The 18,704-nt window shown below is 40.8% G+C and overlaps 1 protein-coding gene across 2 annotated transcripts in view; it reads right to left on the bottom strand.

The window, feature by feature from the left end:
- The window catches only part of NUP93 (nucleoporin 93), a 71,482-nt gene that overhangs the window by 21,086 nt on the left and 31,692 nt on the right, over positions 1–18,704 (bottom strand). For both annotated transcript variants that reach the window (XM_079988383.1, XM_079988384.1), the window contains 4 exons: positions 9,857–9,919; positions 5,221–5,349; positions 1,418–1,492; positions 384–473 (listed from right to left, as the gene is read on the bottom strand). In XM_079988383.1, the coding sequence (XP_079844509.1) occupies positions 384–473; positions 1,418–1,492; positions 5,221–5,349; positions 9,857–9,919 (357 nt within the window). The remainder of the gene's footprint in view (positions 1–383; positions 474–1,417; positions 1,493–5,220; positions 5,350–9,856; positions 9,920–18,704) is intronic.

The following is an 18,704-nucleotide window of genomic DNA, read 5'->3' as shown; positions in this document are numbered from 1 at the left end:
CAAGGGATGGAGTCCAATGTTGTGCTGACATGATCATTCCATCAGTGTAAGCATTTCTGCTTGCCTGGATGAATGATATCCCCCACCCCTTGTGCTGTTCTGGGGGTTCTCCTGAACCTCCAGAGAAGATTTTGGGAAGAGGCATGGCAGCAAGCACTGTGGTGCTGGGGGCAGTCCTTTGCTGGCTTCTGCTAGTATACCAGGTTACTTGAATTTGGAGCAAGATGTCTACTGCCACCAACCACTGCTGTACGCAAAAATGCCTGTATGCAGCAATCTATGGGCATATGGAAGAAGCAGCCAGTGTTTCCTCCGTCAGCAGGCTGCTCAGCTCAGTTGAGCACAAGCAGAGCATCTCCTTATGCTCACTTCACAGGCAGTACCTTATCATCCAACTCTGCTACAGAAGCACAAAGGTCCACCAAGTTGGGCTGCAGGTATCCATTCACAATCTTCTCGTTATAAACATATATCTGAAAACAAACAGAGTAAGCAGCTTCCTAGCACAAGTACCCCTTCCCCCATTGCTTTCTCCCTCCAACCCCTTCCCTCCCTGCTAACCACAGAAGAATCTGAAACAAGCCTCCAGATCACATGGTCTTGGGGGAGTGCTCCTGCCAGCAAGTGCCCCCATTTCATTGCCTTGCAGCAATGGTGCATCAGGGGATACAGAGGAATACAAAATGTTCTGCCACATTTACTCTAAAGCCCCAGGCAGGCCTCAGGGTTGGGAGCGAGCCAGGATTTCTCACTGTTCCACATGGCATATCTCTAAGGACAACATAAGAGGATCAAATGCTGGCAGGTATGTAAGGGGTTTTTAAGTACATGCTCACATGGTGACACAATGGCCATATCTGCATAAGTCCAGGTTGCTGACTTAGTGTGGTTCATGTGGAACAAGCTTTGTGCTGCTACATGATGCTTGATTGCTCCCACTACACTCCTCATGTGTGGAAGAATGCAAGGGCTGTAGCTCAGTGGCAGAGCGCTTGCCTTGGAGGCAGAAGTTCCCAGGTTCAATCCCTGGCACCTTCAGGGACGGCTGAGGAAAGTCTGAAGCCCTGGAGAGCCACTGCCAGTCAGTGGAGACAACACTGAGCTTCATGGACAGGTGTCCGATTCTGTTTCCTATAATTCTGTTTTCTATGTACTGTACTTTCTGGTAAACCAATGTGTTGCAGCAGTCAGTATGTCTTTTGGTTCTCTTGGTCTGATCCACTCAAATCCGATCTGCTTCACACCACTGCTTTTATATCTGGTGTCAAATTCCATTTTTTAAATGTCTGTGTTTGTTTCATGCCGATGTCACTCAAAAGGGTCAGCCTCTGAGGAGCTGGCCTCTAAGCCTGACTGTGGGCCTAACTGGGAGTTTCAGGTAATATAGCTGAGATACTGAAGTTTCCAATTTACTCACTTGTCGAGCATAGGCCATCTCAATGTTGTCCAAAGAACTACGAACTGGTGGTGGTAGCTCACTGATGTAACTGGGCTGTTGGAAGAAAATGAAAATGCAGGTCAGAGTATTTGACACAAATTCATTTAGCAATTGGGTGGCACTTTTGTGCCAATACCAAAACTTCAAGAATCCCACCAGAGCATGAAGCTGCTGGGCAAGAGGCTTTTGCTGTAGCAAATTCCCCACAGCTGTGAATCCATCTCTCTCTCCCTGTTCTTTATCTCCCTGCAACCCTTTAGAAGCAACCTGGGGACACATTTACAGGACCCACTTCTGGTCGCCCTGCCACAGCGAGGTATTTTATTGCAGTGCCATAAGCACCAACTGGCTAAGTGGCCTGTGGGCGTGAAAAGAACCCTTGGAAAGACGTATGTCCTTCAATATCAAAATCTTGAAATATGCCACTACCAACACCCTTCCCCAATGCTCTTCCCCCACCCTTTTTTTTTTTATAATTTTTATTAAAGATTTTTTAAATACAACAAACAAAATAAAACATACAGAAATGTCATGTGTTATAACATATTTTCTGATCCTCCTTGGACTTCCTCACATCTCCCGCTCCTACGTTCCAAATTTATAAAAATTAAACCAGCAATTTCTCACCTTATCCCCACCTTAAAATCCCTTTTTACAATGTTATATCTTAAATTTTAGATATGTTTATTTCCTCTTCAGTGCATTAAGATTAACCCAATAATTATCTAAAATTTAGTTTTTTCATAAATTTAACTTATCTTCATAATTCACTTCATTTGTTTCCATGGTGCCCAATTGTTTATGATCAAACATCCTGCTTAACATTCATACAATTTACAATACTTTTGCAAATAAATCTTAAATTTTCTCCAATCTTCTTCCACCGTTTCCTCTCCCAGGTCTTGGATTCTGCCCGTCATCTCGGCCAGTTCCATATAGTCCATCAGTTGCATCTGCCATTCTTCCAGTGTGGGTAGATCTTGAGTTTTCCAATGCTTGGCAACGAGTATCCTTGCTGCTGTTGTTGCATACATAAAAAATGTTCGATCCGCTCTTCCCCCACTCTTGTCTCTTAACAAGAAAGCTTTCAAATTCATAACTGCCAGTCTTTATTGCTTTAAAATAATGGTACATACACAAAGAGAGATGGTATGACAATGAATAATGTCAAGTTTAGAGTCAGATTTAGGTTTTGTAATACTTAGAGGTGCTGGAAAATAAATCAATTAAGGGATAGCTGCCTCCTACTCAGCAAAGTTTCCACAAAGGCAGCTTCCTGCTATGTTGCTAAGAGAAATCCCTATCAGCATGACTTCCCTGGTTCAGTTTGCCTGTTTGGCAGTGCTGGGATCACCAAACTCAGTCAGGAGAACATTTTCTTTTGATGAGAAGACCCTGGTTTCTCTGGCATTCATTTCAGCATTCAAGACTATGCAACTTCAACCCTTGCATGACCCAAAGAAGGAAAAATCAGCTTGGTGTGTGAAAAAACCTGTTTTTATTTTGTGTAATCAATAAGTATGAAAGCAGGCAACATCTGCAACTAGCCATTTGGTGTGATCAAAGCATTTAAAATAATTGTCTTCTGTTTGCATGAGTCCCAAAGAAAAGTACAACAAGCTTGGAAAGCACAGTCAGGCTTTTTTGTCAAGTGTCATGAGCAGGCCCACTTTTTGGATTTCAATGCAGGAAAATAAAACATGCCCTTCTAATTCCCAATGGCTTCTCCACCTTTACAAACAGCTCAGCAGCACAGAAAGCTATTACAGTGGTACCTTGGGTTACAGACGCTTTAGGTTACAGATGCTTCAGGTTACAGTCTCCGCTAACTCAGAAATAGTACCTTGGGTTAAGAAGTTTACTTCAGGATGAGAACAGAAATTGCACGGCAGCAACAGCGGGAGGCCCCATAAGCTAAAATGGTACCTCAGGTTAAGAACGGTTTCAGGTTAAGAATGGACCTCCGGAACGAATTAAGTTCTTAACCCGAGCTACCACTGTACTCAATTGTGCCTCTAGCCCTTCTGCATTTAGCTTCATTTGTTGCAAACTGCAGGCACCCAAAATCTGCATTATTCATACACGCATTCCAAAGCAAAAACCTTGGCAGCCATTTTGGCAAAGCTTCAAAAGACTTGGCCATCCGCTGCAACACTGGGGGGGGGGAAGGGGGGACTGCAATGCTGCCAGTACACTTGCCATCTTGGCTCTATCTCGAATCCAGAAAACCTGAAGAGATACAGGAGTTTAGAGAACTGGGGATATCGGAACTCTGACAGAGCAGCCATGCACTTCAGATGGCATAGAAACAGGTTGTGTGACAGCTGCACTTTAAAATAAAAAGATGGGGGTGGGGAGATTCAGAAAAAACAGCAAGATGGCCAAAGGGTGTGGGGATGAGGGAGAGCAGAAGATCCCATTTGAACTAGAACCTTGGCCTGAGCACTCCTGGAATACACAGCTAAGCCAAACATGATCCATACTGTGTTTCCTTTGACCAGACACCATATGCCCTTCAGGGAACTGTGGAAACCTCTAAAAGAGAATGTGTGTTCAGCTTTCTTTGAACCGTAAAACATCACTGACTAATTGGTCTTCTTTCCAGAAGCAACATGTCTGTATTTTTCACAAGCCCAAAGCTTGAAATATAGCTCCCCAGCTGACCTGCTTCCTGCTGTGTGGGTCTGTGCCTTTCAGCTGATTCTGCATATCCAGAGGTATCAATTAACTCTCTATTATATTCTAAGGATGGGGGTCTGCCTCTTGCTCGCTCACAATTTTTCTGAAATAGGATTTAAGTGCAGCATGAATTGGGAAAGTTAAGCAACTGGCTTTTAACGCAGCAGATGCTTGGCAAACCTCCCAGGCCTTTGACTTCAAGGCTGGGGGCAAAACATCGCATCAAGGGTTTCAAATGCTCTCGCAGCGACACACCAGTATTATATAGGCTCTGCAGGAGAGAGAAGAGCATTACAGAGCGATAAATCACATCCTGTCTTTTAACTGATTTGTGAAGTGTATTAGATGGATTATGTTTTTTCTTCCTTTGAGATTTCAACATTTGTGATAAGGGCAGTCTACCACTTAACTCTAAGCTAGTCATCCTTTGTACCCACTGTTACCTGTTCAAAAGATGTTCCCAATAAAGGTAAACTCAATTTCACATAAACCCCCAGAAGCTGTTGAATGCTTCCTGAACAACCTGCTAAGTCTGCAAGGCTCTGCTACTGAAGAGCAGTGAGTGATCACCCAGTTTCCAACATATTTTGTCTGCATCCCCCACAACTGAAAAATTTGATAGCCCACTGAGTTTAATAAGTTGTCAGTAAAACATCTTCCACAGGGTATTTCCATAAAGAAAATGCTTCTGTGATTAGCACAGGCTTAAGAAAAAGAGATCCCAGCATCATTTCCAGATCACAATATGAAGCATAGCCAATTAACATGAGCAATTTGGAAAATGAACTTCAGGGCTCCACACGTTTCTACAGTGAAGAACACTTTTAGATGCAATTAGGAAGTGAAAAGTTTGAGGAGGATCAAAATTATTTTTTTAAACTACAGACACTGAAGACTGCAATTATGTGAAAGCACTGGGGGGGGGGGGAGAGAGACGCAGGAGGTAGTAGTGAGCAAGCTTAGATTTCATTTTAAAAGCGAGTTCCTTGACACCATGACTGTGAAGATATGCTTGAGACAGGAAGAGAGTGAAATCTCAAAAGCCAGAGAGAATAAATGATGATGATGATGATGCAGCAGCTGCAATAGAGCCCAAGAGATACCTCATTCTCTTGAGTGAAGTCCAAGGCATCTTCTCCTGAAGCCAGCAGTGTGTGAAGGATCCTTTGCTTCACCTGTTCCCATTCGACCAGCATTGATTCTCGGTGATACTCCTCAGCCATAGCAAAGGTCTAGGAAAAGCAAGATTAATGCAGAAAACACCGACCCAAGAGACCACCCTTCAGCAACCTGGTGCTTTCCAGATGTTCTGGACTCCAGCTCCCATCAGCGCCGGCTGCATGACTTTGCCCAGAGGACACCAGGGTGGCAGAAGCTGCATCAAACCCACCCAGAACAGGACAAGCAACATTCATGTCAAGAACCAACTACTACTACTTTTTTTTTTACTAAAACTGCCCCCCATCCTGCTGAAAATGATGCCTTACGACCAAGGGTCTACATACTCTACTCACTCATCCCCAATCTCTAAATTATTGCAACCAGAATTATGTAATTATTATTTTATTCATCTTCCTGTAACTAGTTTCTAATTAATTTGAAATATTTGTTCTAAAAGTGGGGAAGCATTAAAACTGGGAACTGAAAGGCTTTGGGGACAAAGAAAGAGAAATGGAGCTGATGCATTGGCAAGTAAATATTCTTGGGAAAATTAAGGTTTAAATGTCTGCACTGAGAAAATTTGTTATTTATAGGAGAAAGAACTAGAACAAATGTATAGTGCTGAAATTTGGATCTTTTAATCAACATTTTATGTGAACATTTAGCTTTACAAAAGTTTACTTCTGAGGACTGGGTGTGATCAGAAAGAAGGCCCTTTCTAAAGGTATGCACTGAATCAGAACAAAGTTTTGAAGAACCAGATTAAACTCTATCACTCTGTCATTCTCTCCATTCTGGTACTATCAAAAAATGAAGTTGTTTCTAAATATCTTTCATTTTGGGATAAATCAAATGCAAAACAATATGGCTACTCTTGGTTTAAGTGAAGAATATTTGATCGTTCCGAGTGAATCCAAATTTAATCAGAAACAAAGACTTGCAGACACGACAAGCTACAGAATCACTTTGTGTCATCTTGTCTTGCACTCTCAAAATAGTTACCATAGATTTATTAAAATTATTTATTATAATCTAAGCCACGTCTGCGTCCTGACCATCTTGTTAAGAACTACATTCTTGATGACTTGACGTTTTAGTTGTGAATCAGTGTCCACATACACCAGTTCACGGTGAATTATTTGCAAGCTCCAAATGGTTAGTGATTTACCAAATGTCTTGAAACTAAATATTTTGATTGCTTGCATTGCTTTTGTTCATTGTGTTACAGTAAACTATGACACTGTCAACTGCAATACAACATTAAATATGTCTTTCTAAACAGGCAGCCGTGTTTGACAAATATGTTTTGTCTGTATGCCCATATATAACTGAAGCATCATGCCCTCCTCTTTATTTTATTATTGCTACACTTTCATTGCAGGCTGCAGCTGTTCTCCCAGCAACCAAGTTGGGCATTCTTTATGTCTATAATAGGATAGTAGCTTGTAAAAAGGCTGATTCATACTGGCCACACATTTACAAGGGCTGGTTAGCTGGACATTACTGTCCCTCCATTTTAAAAGAGCAAAACTCCATTCTAAGGCAGTCAGACCTGCATTTATGTGGCATTGCCTTTGTTTAATTTTGCCTCACTCACCAGGAGCGTGTCTATGTGTGGGGGTTGCATATCAACCTGACCTTACGCCATATGGGCTCTCTCGTGTTATCACTCTTAAGTGATAAGACATTTGCTTCCCAGCACAAGTGTGGTTACCTGGTGCTTCTTCTCTACAACAAGTGACCCTGGTGCAAGTGTTTTCAACCTGTTACTCCGGAGACTGCCTGAATTGGTTTACATTCTCTCTAGAATGGGACATTACACCAAGATGAGCAAGACAGATGAGTAACCTTGGCTGGGACAAACAGGTGTATGTGTGTGTGTCCGTATCCCAGTCCAAAAGTCAGCTTGTCCCCATGGTTTGGGTTTGTTTTGGGGTGTTTGGAGCCCTGCATATCTGTAGTGGTAGTGATAGCTATGGAGAATCAGGCTTTGCTAAAAAAGATTAAAATGCAGAATAGGATTTGAGTATGTGTTTTACTCACATACAAATGCAAAAAGAGAAGGTCAAAGAACACATTTTTTGCTGTTCAGCTGACTTCTGATTTGTCTTAAAACAGAAATTACAGGAAGTCAACACAGGGGTTTATTTTGCTGTCAAATTAATGCCCTGAATATAGCGCTCAACAGTGGCGTAGCGTGGGGGGTGCAGGGGGGGCCGACCGCACCGGGCGCAACATCTGGGGGTTAGGGTTAGGGGGCGCAAATCCACGAGTTAGGGGGCGCAAATCCACGGGTTAGGGGGCACAAATTACTTGCCTTGCCCTGGGTGCTGACAACCCACGCTACGCCACTGGCGCTCAACTAGAAGAGTGGAGCCAGTAATATTTTAAGACACCACCTCAACTAATATTTAAGACACATCTTTTCCTACAGGCATCTGGGGAAGATTTGAGATGAAGTGGTTTTGTTCTGCTGTTCTGTGGCTGTTTTATGATGTTTATTGGTTTTATGTAATGCCATATTTTATTTATTTGTTTTTTAATTCATACTGACTTTGGCTGTATACTTCCCTTGGAACATTCAGATTGAAGGAGGAGTTATAAATGGAATAAATAGATTAATAAATCTCTTATGGTCTGACGATACTTTATCATTTATTCATGGTTACAAACAATTACAAGGAAAGCTACAATTTCCAAGTGGTGGAACAGGAGCCCCCAGTTGGCCAAGAGAGCCTTGCTGATGGCTTGCTAAATTCCTGGCACTGTGATCTGCTTAGCATGCTGAGCAGGTAGAAGACCAAATGCCAGCATTAGCTGGGGCCTGATCTATTTTGGCTAATTACTACTAATGCTGGCAAAATCAGTTATGCAACTGATTTCATTTCATTTTTCGACAACAGAAACATACAGCTTTTTCTTTCACATGCACCCTGCCCTTTCAGGAGATGATGCTCAGTGCTGGATGTCAGCCAACATTGTGTAGATAAAGTTCAGAGTGTGGTGTTGGAGGCAAAATGCAGCTGAGAATTCTCAGCTTTCTTTTTTTTAAAAGCTTCCAGTTCTTGGGACTGAAAAGTTATGCTTGGGAGTGTGCACACAATGCTGGCTGAAATGTCTGAAGTTTGTGGGGCTCTACAATCCTCACTATTTTCTCACTTCTTCAGGCACAATTCAAGATCCTGATGCTCATTTCTAAAGCCCTGAATAAACTGGTGCCCACATACTTGAAAAAAGAGCACCTCTTTCTATATGTGCCAGTTTGGGGCCTTACAAACAGGAGGGGAGGCTCTTGTGGTCTTACCCATCATAAGGTGATTCAAAACAGGGACTTTTCTGTGGTGTCACCCCATTTACAGAAACAGCTCCCTCCTCCAATCTGGAGATGAATCAATCAGTCTCACCTAACCACCCAGATGTTTCAGTAATACTGATGTTTTGGTTGAACCATCGTTACTGTTTTTCTCATACTGTACCAATATGGGAGTTGTTAACATTAGTTTAGTAGTTACTATTTTTATGTAAAACATTTTTATTGTTTTATTATTGCATTATGAACTGTCCTGTGATACTAAATGGATGAGGGTAGTCAACAAATGAATTAAATAACAAAAAAACCCCAAAAAAATATGTAAAGCAGTAGGAAAATGTATTAAAGTAGACACATGCAATAATTACACACAAATGAGAGAAGTTAGACAAATAAGCTTGATTAGTATTAGTACCGGTCAAACTTTTCTTAATATAGGCTTTGGTTTGCCTATGTGCCAAATTGATGCCAATGGCACCAGACTTAGGGTAGGCTGGATATTGTACGTTACAGAAGCATGCTGTTGGCCAGTCCCGGAAATAAATTGAGAAAAACCAATGCTTCCACATCTTCAAGAAAAACATAGCATTAAAAATAATAATCAGAGGCCATTACACATGAACTTAATCACAGTGATTTCAAATCTTCATTTTGTGGTTTCTCACTATTATTATTACAGGCTATTTCAGAGGCAAACCAGTAAAATAAGCAAGAGCTTAACTCATGTTCACAGTGTAGTAATGTATAACTCTCAGCTGAATGCATGTAATCTTAGCCCTACTCATGTAGCCAAATAAGGAATACTGTACACCATGGATGAGAGTGGGAGACTGTGGTATTAGGGCCAGACACAAACTTTCCACTGACTCTTCTGTACAGAGCCCATGCATATGGCACAAGAGCCAATCAACTCAGGAGCAGCAATCCCACTCCTCCACTCACTTTGGGTTTATTACAGAAAAGTATTTGTCTATACAGTTTATTCAATTCCAAGGTGTGAAGTCATTTAAAACTAGGCATGGGAGAGAGCTCTTGCACTTGTAGAGCAAAAGCAGGCAACAATGTCATTCTCTATTGAACTGATGGGATTTGGAGTCCAACAACCTCAGGAGGAACCACACTAGCTACTCATGCTATGAAGAATAGTATAACCACAAATCTGTCATGTTGCAATGCCAATTAGAATGCAGAATTCTCTGAGATTCAGCCTCTCTACTGAAGAGGTGTTTCAATTTCAGGACATTTTCATATGCCCTTCTCCAACTTACCCGTTTCCTGGACTCTTCAATGGCAGACAGCAAAGCATTATCTTTTTCATTTTTTAAGAATCCCTGTTGAAAGAAAAAGTACAGATTCATAAATTGGCTTGACATTTAAATTCAGACACATTTGGTACTACACCAACCTTTACCAACCTGGTGCCCTCCAGAGGTTTTGGTCTATAATTCCCACCAGCCCCAGCCAGCATGCACTACAGGAGTGATGGAAGGCTGCCTTACATACACAGCTGGCTTAAGTTTTAAGACTAAACTTAACAATATTCTCTGCAAATTGCTACAACAGCAAGATTATTCAACTTGAGAGGGGAAAGAGGAAGATGTTCAAGAAGCTCCATGTTAAAATGAAAGAGGTTGAACACTTCCCTTTCAATATATATCTGCATTAACTCTTTACAAAGTGCCCTGCTTCTGTTCTCTCTCGGCTCCGCACTGCAGCACCTGCTGCCTCTCTTCCGGTTTGTGAGAACCAGAATGAAAAGCTCTGGATGCCAGTGAAGAGACATTAAGCTTGCCTGATCACAAGGAAGAGTTAAAAAGTGATGGTCTGGTTCTACAAGCTCCAGGCCAGTCCCTGAAAACATACAAATAACTCCAAAAAGGACAAGTTGACTGAATGGCAGAAGCCAAAAATAACTGCTTATCCTTTCACTTATCCAGCTAAAGCATGAGAATAGCTGAACTCCAAAGCTATTGTATTTTTGCTTGTATTATTTATCTATCACATTATTTTGGAAGAGTTTAGCGTAGCCCAAGCCCTCAGCCAATTCTCTGGGCAAGGCTTAACAACCTGTCATTGATTTAACACACACTGCTTTCCACTTTATTTATTCACAGGGGAACATACCCAAGCAGGCAGCCAGCCAGACCAACCATCAATCCAGAACAGCAAAAACAGCTACTCTTTTATTTGCTGTGTGCATCTATTTTGCTTTTTAAATCCTGGCTTTATACCCAGTCACATTCCCATCAAACATGAACAAACAACTTGGGGAAATGAGGCACCATCATAGGAATAGGTAAAAGGCAGAACAAGAGGGGGGTCAAGAAAGCAAAAAGCAATTCCGAATAACAGAAACTGCAATAGGAAAAAATGACAAAGATTTAAATGGAGCCTCAAATTTAGATTTATGTAATTTGCTTTTTAAAACATTTACCCACAAGCTTAACAAAGTTCAATAAGTAGCTTATATATCAGGCCTGTGGCTCTCCTGAAGACACTGGGATCGAACTTCTAGCAGGGCCAATGGTTGGTTAGGGATTATGGGAGTCCAACAGCATTTGGAAGGCCAAAGATTCCCCATCGTCCCATAAATTAACAGTGGGTTTCAACCTCTGTCCAGAGGATTCCAGCTTCTTGGAGATTCCTCAATTAGAAAAATCAGCAGCACAGTAATGGCAGAGTGCTCCTGAAAGACAGCTTGCCCATTGCAACTGATCTTCCCCAGGAATTGGAAGCTTCTGGAAAGCGTCGGGTTGTAATTCAGTTTCTATGAGTGAACCAGGACGCAATTGTCCTAGGGACACCTGCAGTTAGGTTAAAAAGCTATCTTCCACCCTTGACACTGGGTGGCCTGGCCCTCACCAACCAGGATCACACCCTAAAGTCCAACAAGTGCAAAGCATTCAGACATGCAACCCCCCCCCCCCTTTAAATCTCTCCAATATTCATTACACAGCTTGCTGTTTTAAATGACTGTCCCTACCATTTAGCAACCGGCTTCATGAATTTCCAACTGCTTAAATTCAAAGCCTTTTGTATTCTCTAACTCCACACATGTAGACTGTGGCACCGAATGTAGTCTTTGATTTGACACCTATTACAGACTTCCAAGTAGATCAGCATTTTCAAAAGCCAATTTCTAGCCTGCACAGTTGCTCATGTATTCTAGAAAAGACCCAAGGAATGCCTACAACAGCTCTCATGCTAAAGGGCAAATGCTCTCTTCCTTGCACAAGTACATCCCACATCAGCTTTGACCATTTTCTCCTTTTCATGTTATTCTCACAATTTAGGTACAAATAACAATTGGGGAAAGGATTAGGCTCCAATTTGCTTGAATTTTGAAAAAGAGAAGCTGCAAAAAGTGCATGCATGAGCACTTCACATCTGACTGGTGTCACATGTCAACTGAAAATGATTTGCGTGAAGTGATCCTGAAATAAAGTATTAAAGTGGGAGCGGGAAAAATTGGCACATCACACAGAATGTGTGTTTGATTAATAAAGACTATTACATGGAAGATGCAAGAGAGAAGATTAAGAACAAAATCAGAATGGCCAAGACCAGTTAAGAAACAGGCAGAGTTCAGTCCTTCCTGTTTAATAAATTAAAAGAAAGGTAGTTAGATACCTTATACAACTTTGATACAAAGTAAACAAGCAGGACCACTGAAAAGCCAAGGTGACAATTATAGATCATTTGGCTGTGGCATAAACAGTTTATGACTACATGGCTGCAGTTTTTAATTATGCCCAGTTTATCACTTTCTGGTTCCTTCCAGTGGCTATGATTAGGAGAAAGGGGCAGAATGCATGGGCAGAACACATGCTTTGCATACAAACGGTCCCAGGTTCAATCCTAGTCATCTTCAGGAATGACTAGGAGAGATCCTATAATGAAACTCTGGTTTTCACTCCTTCCGACGTCACTTTTGCACACTTAGATGCATGTGTTTGAACAAGAACAAACATAGTTTGAAAAGCTGCTTTTAAAAAGAGCACACGTAAAGACAGGGCACCACCAGAGGAGTGAGAGGCAGGGAAGATTGGTTTTTTCCATCGGAAATGCTTTAGGAGCCCATCTAACATATACTACCTGCAAACAGGCCATGCCAGTCACTTAGGCGATGCTTGCAAAATAAGGACGTTACTGCTAGACGGCACAGTTCCTGCCAGCAGATGATGAACAGGGACAGTCCTTGTTAGTGAAGGTCAAGGAGCCAGAGCACAAACAGCTCCAATTTTGTTTAGCTCCAATTTTGTTCTCCTTTTTTTGGCTCCATCAGAACTTCATGGAACATTACTGAAAATGTAGACAAATTGATGTCTCTTCTATGCCACGGAGAAATTGGGGAAAATGTGTCTTTCTGGGGAATATTTAGTATCAGAGCTGTAACATTTGAAATGTAAACAATACAATATGATAGGCAACCATATTCCAAATAAAAAATAGGAACCAATAATCAAGGCACTTACATTGAAGAGAAGGCACCTGCAGGGTATGCCAACTTAGCTTCAGGGCTGTTCTCATTACATATGCCAAATCATAATTAGATTACAGACTCTGACAACATCATTCTGGTTCTTAAAGCATTCAGGTTAATTTGGCAATGGTGGGAAGAGACAATTCTGTATGAGGATTCTTTACAAGGAAAGTTGAACATGCTGATTATAGAGCAGAAAAGATGGTGAGCAGGAAGCCGTGGACAGGGCGTTAAACCAAGCAAAAAAACCAGGCATTCTGTTAGAGACAGCCCATCTGCACTAACAACACAGTTGTTTGGTATGGCATTATTTTCAGGGCCACCAAAAGAAGTAGAAGACAACTCAGAGGCAGGCCCAAGATTGTTTGCAGCATTGCAAGGGATCCTAGGCTGCAATCTGTGAATCATGCAGGGCAAAACGACTAGGACCAGCCCTACCAAGTACATATCACCTAAGACCTTCTTCCAGAGTTTTCTTAAGGTAACAAAACTGTGAAGGGTTAGATGTTGAGCTTGTTCAGATATAACACCAAATTATGATTTGAGACTACAATAAACTGTGAAGGAATCTTGGGTTTCTGAAACACGACCCCAATGTAATCCATCTCCTAGTTTGAGGGAACCCACTTGCTGTTCGGTCTAAACTAGCAAATTGTGATTTGGTTATGGATTGCAACCCTGGTTTGCAGGGCAAACGTAAATATTAGGTTTGTTGGGTTAGGGTGAACTATAGCTTGCCTCAAACTAGGAATAGAGAGAGGGAATTATGAGCAATATATTTATCACAATTAAGGGACATTGAAAAACAAAACTGTAAGTTTTGTCAGGTGTAAAAAAATATTGCTCCCCCAAGTTCTATAGTTTAACTACAACAGATAACAGGGGCACTTATATTTCAAAATTAATAATTCTATTCCAACACAGGGCCTTCATGTTAGCCCGACTGAACATTTTCCCCATAGCTTTTGTCAAGGATAGATATTTAAACATCCCCATAAACAATAGACATTGAATGTACCAGACACTGTAGAACATATTATTTTCTACTGTCCATTCTACAATCAGTTACACAAACGTGTACTATCCCCTTTTTTGGGTAGTCTAACATCACCGCACAGATTCTATCTGTCTGACTCAGAAGTAACTGCAAGCGTAGCTGAGTTTTTGTCAATAGTGTCTCTTAAGAGTAGTGAATGGTACTATTTAGCGGGAAGAAACTCCAACGAAAACCCTCGTTATTACATATTTTACAAGGCTGTTTTTGGATATATTTTAACATTTTATATATGGATGTTTTATGATGGCCTGTATTTGTAGTGCCTAATAAATGCTTGGTGAAGTAGAGAAGGAATTACAGCATAGAGGGTGGGAGGAAAAGGCAGGGAGCATGGCCTCAACTTCCCTGAGGGCTTGCTCTTATCACACCAAACCATGGTTTGGCATTACACCTGAACCAGCTCACTATGAGTTATTGCACTGCGCTGCACTGCAGACTTGTGAGCATCTAGAATACCCTTAAATAAAAAAGCAAATGCAGCAGCTCTCCCTAACTTGACAGCAAAATGATATACCACATGTGGTATCAAGGTTCATAAATGTGTTTTAGCAACTATATATAAAAGTGTGATCGTTTCTTTTGTTTGAAACTAAATGATGTGCAAAGTAGAAAGGGAATTTTAAATCAAGTTTAGAACAAGACTGACAGGTGAGGAGGTCTCGGAATTTAGTACACCCCAGTAAAACTCCAACATGTGCATAGAGAAGGAATCACAGTCCTCACACAAGGCTTCAAATAGCTGCATTGCTGCAGACAATGGACGCAACCATCAAACACGACTGCTGGGTCATCTCCATTCATTTCAGGAAAGCTCAGACTGAGATACATACAGCCCACAATGAAATTAAAGCTGCGGCCCTGAAGGATGGATCAGACCCAACACAGGGATGTTTAAAAGAGAAGTTCAATTACAACTGGAAATCTGACAAGGGCTCCGCATTTAATATTTGGATGCCAGCTGAAGGGTTTGGATATCCAAAGCAAACTGAGCTAACCACCCTGAATAAGTTTGGTATATGAGACAATGCCATTTGGAATGGCAATTTCGCCAGTAAGTATGCAGAAAGCATGCAAACATGAAGAAGAAAAAGGAGGAGGAGGAGGAGGCGGGACTAATCTTACTGTCATTGACCTCCATTTTTATGAGGGTGCTTCTGACAACAGCAGCAGCAATGGTGCCGGCAGCCATTTTAACCTTCAAATTCTGAAATAACTTCATCAGTTTGTTTGTTTTTTAAATTGAAATTTCTAACTCAAAGCATTAGGATGGGTACCATTAGTCGATCATGATTTAATCTAATTCTGCTTGTAATTTATTTCTGTTGAAATGTATATTAACGCTGACATTTCATACTTGGCACCAGACACTTGTTAAGCTTTAAAAATGCATGCAATATGAATGGGGCATATGAGTGCATGGCAAGGTTCAGTTTTGAGCTGTCTCTAGGAGTCAATTCCACCTCCACCAGGCAGTAAATCTACTTTGAGTTAATAATCTGTTAAAGAGAGTAATTATAAATCCATGTAATACTACTTCAAAGTTTGAGCTACATAAATACATAGAAAAAAATAAAAATAAAATTAGTGCATTTGTTTTTTCTTTCACCTAATATTTCACTATCAGCAGAGGGTCCTTACTGCTCCAAGGTTCCAACAATATTCTTCTCAGTTCTTGATGACCATTATTTTTGACAAAATAATTTAGTTAATAGCTGAGAATTTGCAGAAGGGACAGGAAAAGACCTCTCTTACCACCTACTGGAAGCTTATCACCATTTGAAGGTCTGTGTCCCATTTGATAGCCTGGACCTAAATTTGGGGTCAATGAATATTTGTTTACTATCAAACAAAGAAATTAAACCCTGTCTTATTTGGTTTCACTACTACTAAGCTATGTCACAGATTTCCGGACAGTAATTCTGTGACAGTTGTTGTGTTTTTTGGACCAGAGATTATTATAACCAATAATGGTGATGACAGAAAAATTAAACTAATTTTTACATTAAAAGTATACATTCGGCTTTCAGCCTTCCTCTGGGCTCAGCAATATACAGACTTCACAAAGTCAGTTCTGTAAGTAGTTCTGCAAGCTCTTGTAACTCCACATTCTATGTGCTGGCTGAACTATACCTAGTGAAATTGCAGTGCTTCAAATGCTATGACAAGCCATCTTGAGCATTGGCACACCATTATACTTATAGCTGGATATATGCTACTGTGTATGGCACCCCGATAGAACACCTGTTCTAAACCACAAATTGACCATTTCCACTGATGTCCTGTCCCCTCGCATTAAGTTGCAGGAACTCATATGATGCTTCTAAGGAGCCAAGCATGGTTATCTGAAAGAAAGGTTAATCTTCTGAGGCACACACAGAGAGTCCTTTTAAATGATAGTTTATTCTCAGAATAGAGAAATGCCGTAATAAGAAAAAGATAATTTCAAATATAATTTTCCATTAAAGGGGCTCCCATATACACTTGCTCAAAACTGGATGCAAAGGTATAGAAAAGGAAAAAGGAGCTATTTCTGGTTCTAGAATGGAAACTGAAAAATTATGGTCATAACTGGCAGCAACCAGAACTGAAAAGAATCATCTTCCTCAGAATGAGCAAGGGGAACGCCCTGAAATCAGGCTAGTTAACTAATTTTTCCTCGTGACGCCATTTTATTGCTTTTTGCTGCCATTTTAGTACTGAAGTTACACATATGCCTTTTATTTTTCAAGGAAGCAACATTAAAGCTTTCTTTCTCAAACAACCTCAAAATAATCTAGATGTGTCTTTTTACCCTTCCTTCTTTTATGTAGCTGTAGTTTCTGCTATTGCACTGTCCTCAGGTACAAGGGGCAGAAAAGCACAATTCTGCTACTCCAGGACCCCGCCTTAGCTCTCAGCATTCAATGCATTCAAGCAGGGTTAGGAAATTATGAAAAATCAATGGAAAGAGGCTTTCTTTGGGAATACAAGAGGTAGGGGAGTCTGTTTCCCAATATAAAGACAAAGAGAAGCTCCATGAGCCATAGGGACTTGGGTTACAATCCTATACTCGCTTACCTGGGAGTAAGCCCCAACTGTACTCAACAGGGCTTACTTCTGAGTAGCCATGCATAAACTTGTTACCCAAAGAGAAGTTTATTTTTTGAAAAAAAGAAAAAGTAACACACACACATACCCCATCTAACTCCAGTGTCTACCTGGACACAACACTGCACTTTTGCCATTGCAAAGAAGCCTGATTTTAACATTCATCATATTAGAAACACTTTAAAAGCCATCATAAATTAGCTGATTAAAAATCTCACCATTGGTGTAGAATCATTGGCTTCAAATGAATTATATCAATGAACAGCTTCCCTGGAACGCCATCCGAAAACCAAAACCAAAACCAATAGCCCCTCTAAAATATATAAGAAAACCACCCAGCAATTAACACTATCACTGATCCTCTGTCCTACTGAGTTTCTTAGGCTGAAAAGGCAACTCCTCTGTCTTCACCATGTTACTCCTGTTCACATGATATCTCTCCTTTTTTTCAACAGTCAGCCCTCTGGCTCCCTGTCAGAAATGCTTCATCTGCAGCTTTTCAGAAGCATTTCCATAGATGGATTTTTACCGACACATATATTCTTGTACTACTGCAAATGGAGCTATACGCTTCACAACAACTACATTAAAATGTAGTGCATGTGCTCAAACACATTTTTTTAAAGCTTCTTTGCTGCCCACATTTCACACTCTTTGGTTCATTTTAGCTTTGTTTCTTTAAGCTTGAAAGCTTCCCCAGACCTAAAATACAACTGATTTTAATCACTTCATTTTTCCTGCCCTGAGACAATCCCATGTACCTGCTTATGATTCTTTTCCTTGGAAACACTAAAGATCTTGCAGTTTCTGTAAAAAAGCCAAGAGTTACAAGCTTCCCCACTACCCCACCTTCCATCTACCAAGTGTTCAGCATCTGCACACACCAACGCCCACTTGCTGGGCAACGCCTGGTTCGAAAGAGACTCCTCGGTATATTGCAAGCACTGAAATATGATAACCAAGTTAAATGGAGATGCAAAATGCAGAACCAGGAGATGGACACGTTCACTCACTGCGACACTTTTGAAAATGTCATTTAATAATTTTCTTTCTGAGCATTTGAAGGGTTGGAAGAACTTTGTCACAATCAAACTTTCAAAGCTACAACCTATTTTTCCCAGACTGGTATGATCAATGCGTATAAGATTACAACAAAGGGGCAGCAAGCATAAAAATACCATACTCAATATTAATACATTAGGGTGGGGTGGGGTGAGGCAATTTGGAAGGATCAACAGATCTGAGACTTCAGGTGTCTACTTTAAATAGTTATCTCATACATTGCACCAAGACAGTCACCCATGAATCTTAAATTCAAATAAGACAAATTGCAACAATACCATTGGAAATTAACGAATAATTTGTTAAAACAGATGATTAGACTGAGAAACAAATACTATTCCTCCTCTGACAGCAGATGGGGGGGGGGAGAGAAGGAATCTGTCTTGAGCAAAAAAAAAGTTTTAAATAGGTGGTGTTAAGGCTGGAA

This window comes from Podarcis cretensis (assembly GCF_951804945.1).
Source record: "Podarcis cretensis genome assembly, chromosome: 8".
In the NCBI taxonomy this organism is placed as follows: domain Eukaryota; kingdom Metazoa; phylum Chordata; class Lepidosauria; order Squamata; family Lacertidae; genus Podarcis; species Podarcis cretensis.
Note: the sequence above shows the minus strand (reverse complement) of the source record. Positions and strands in the feature narration are given on the sequence as shown.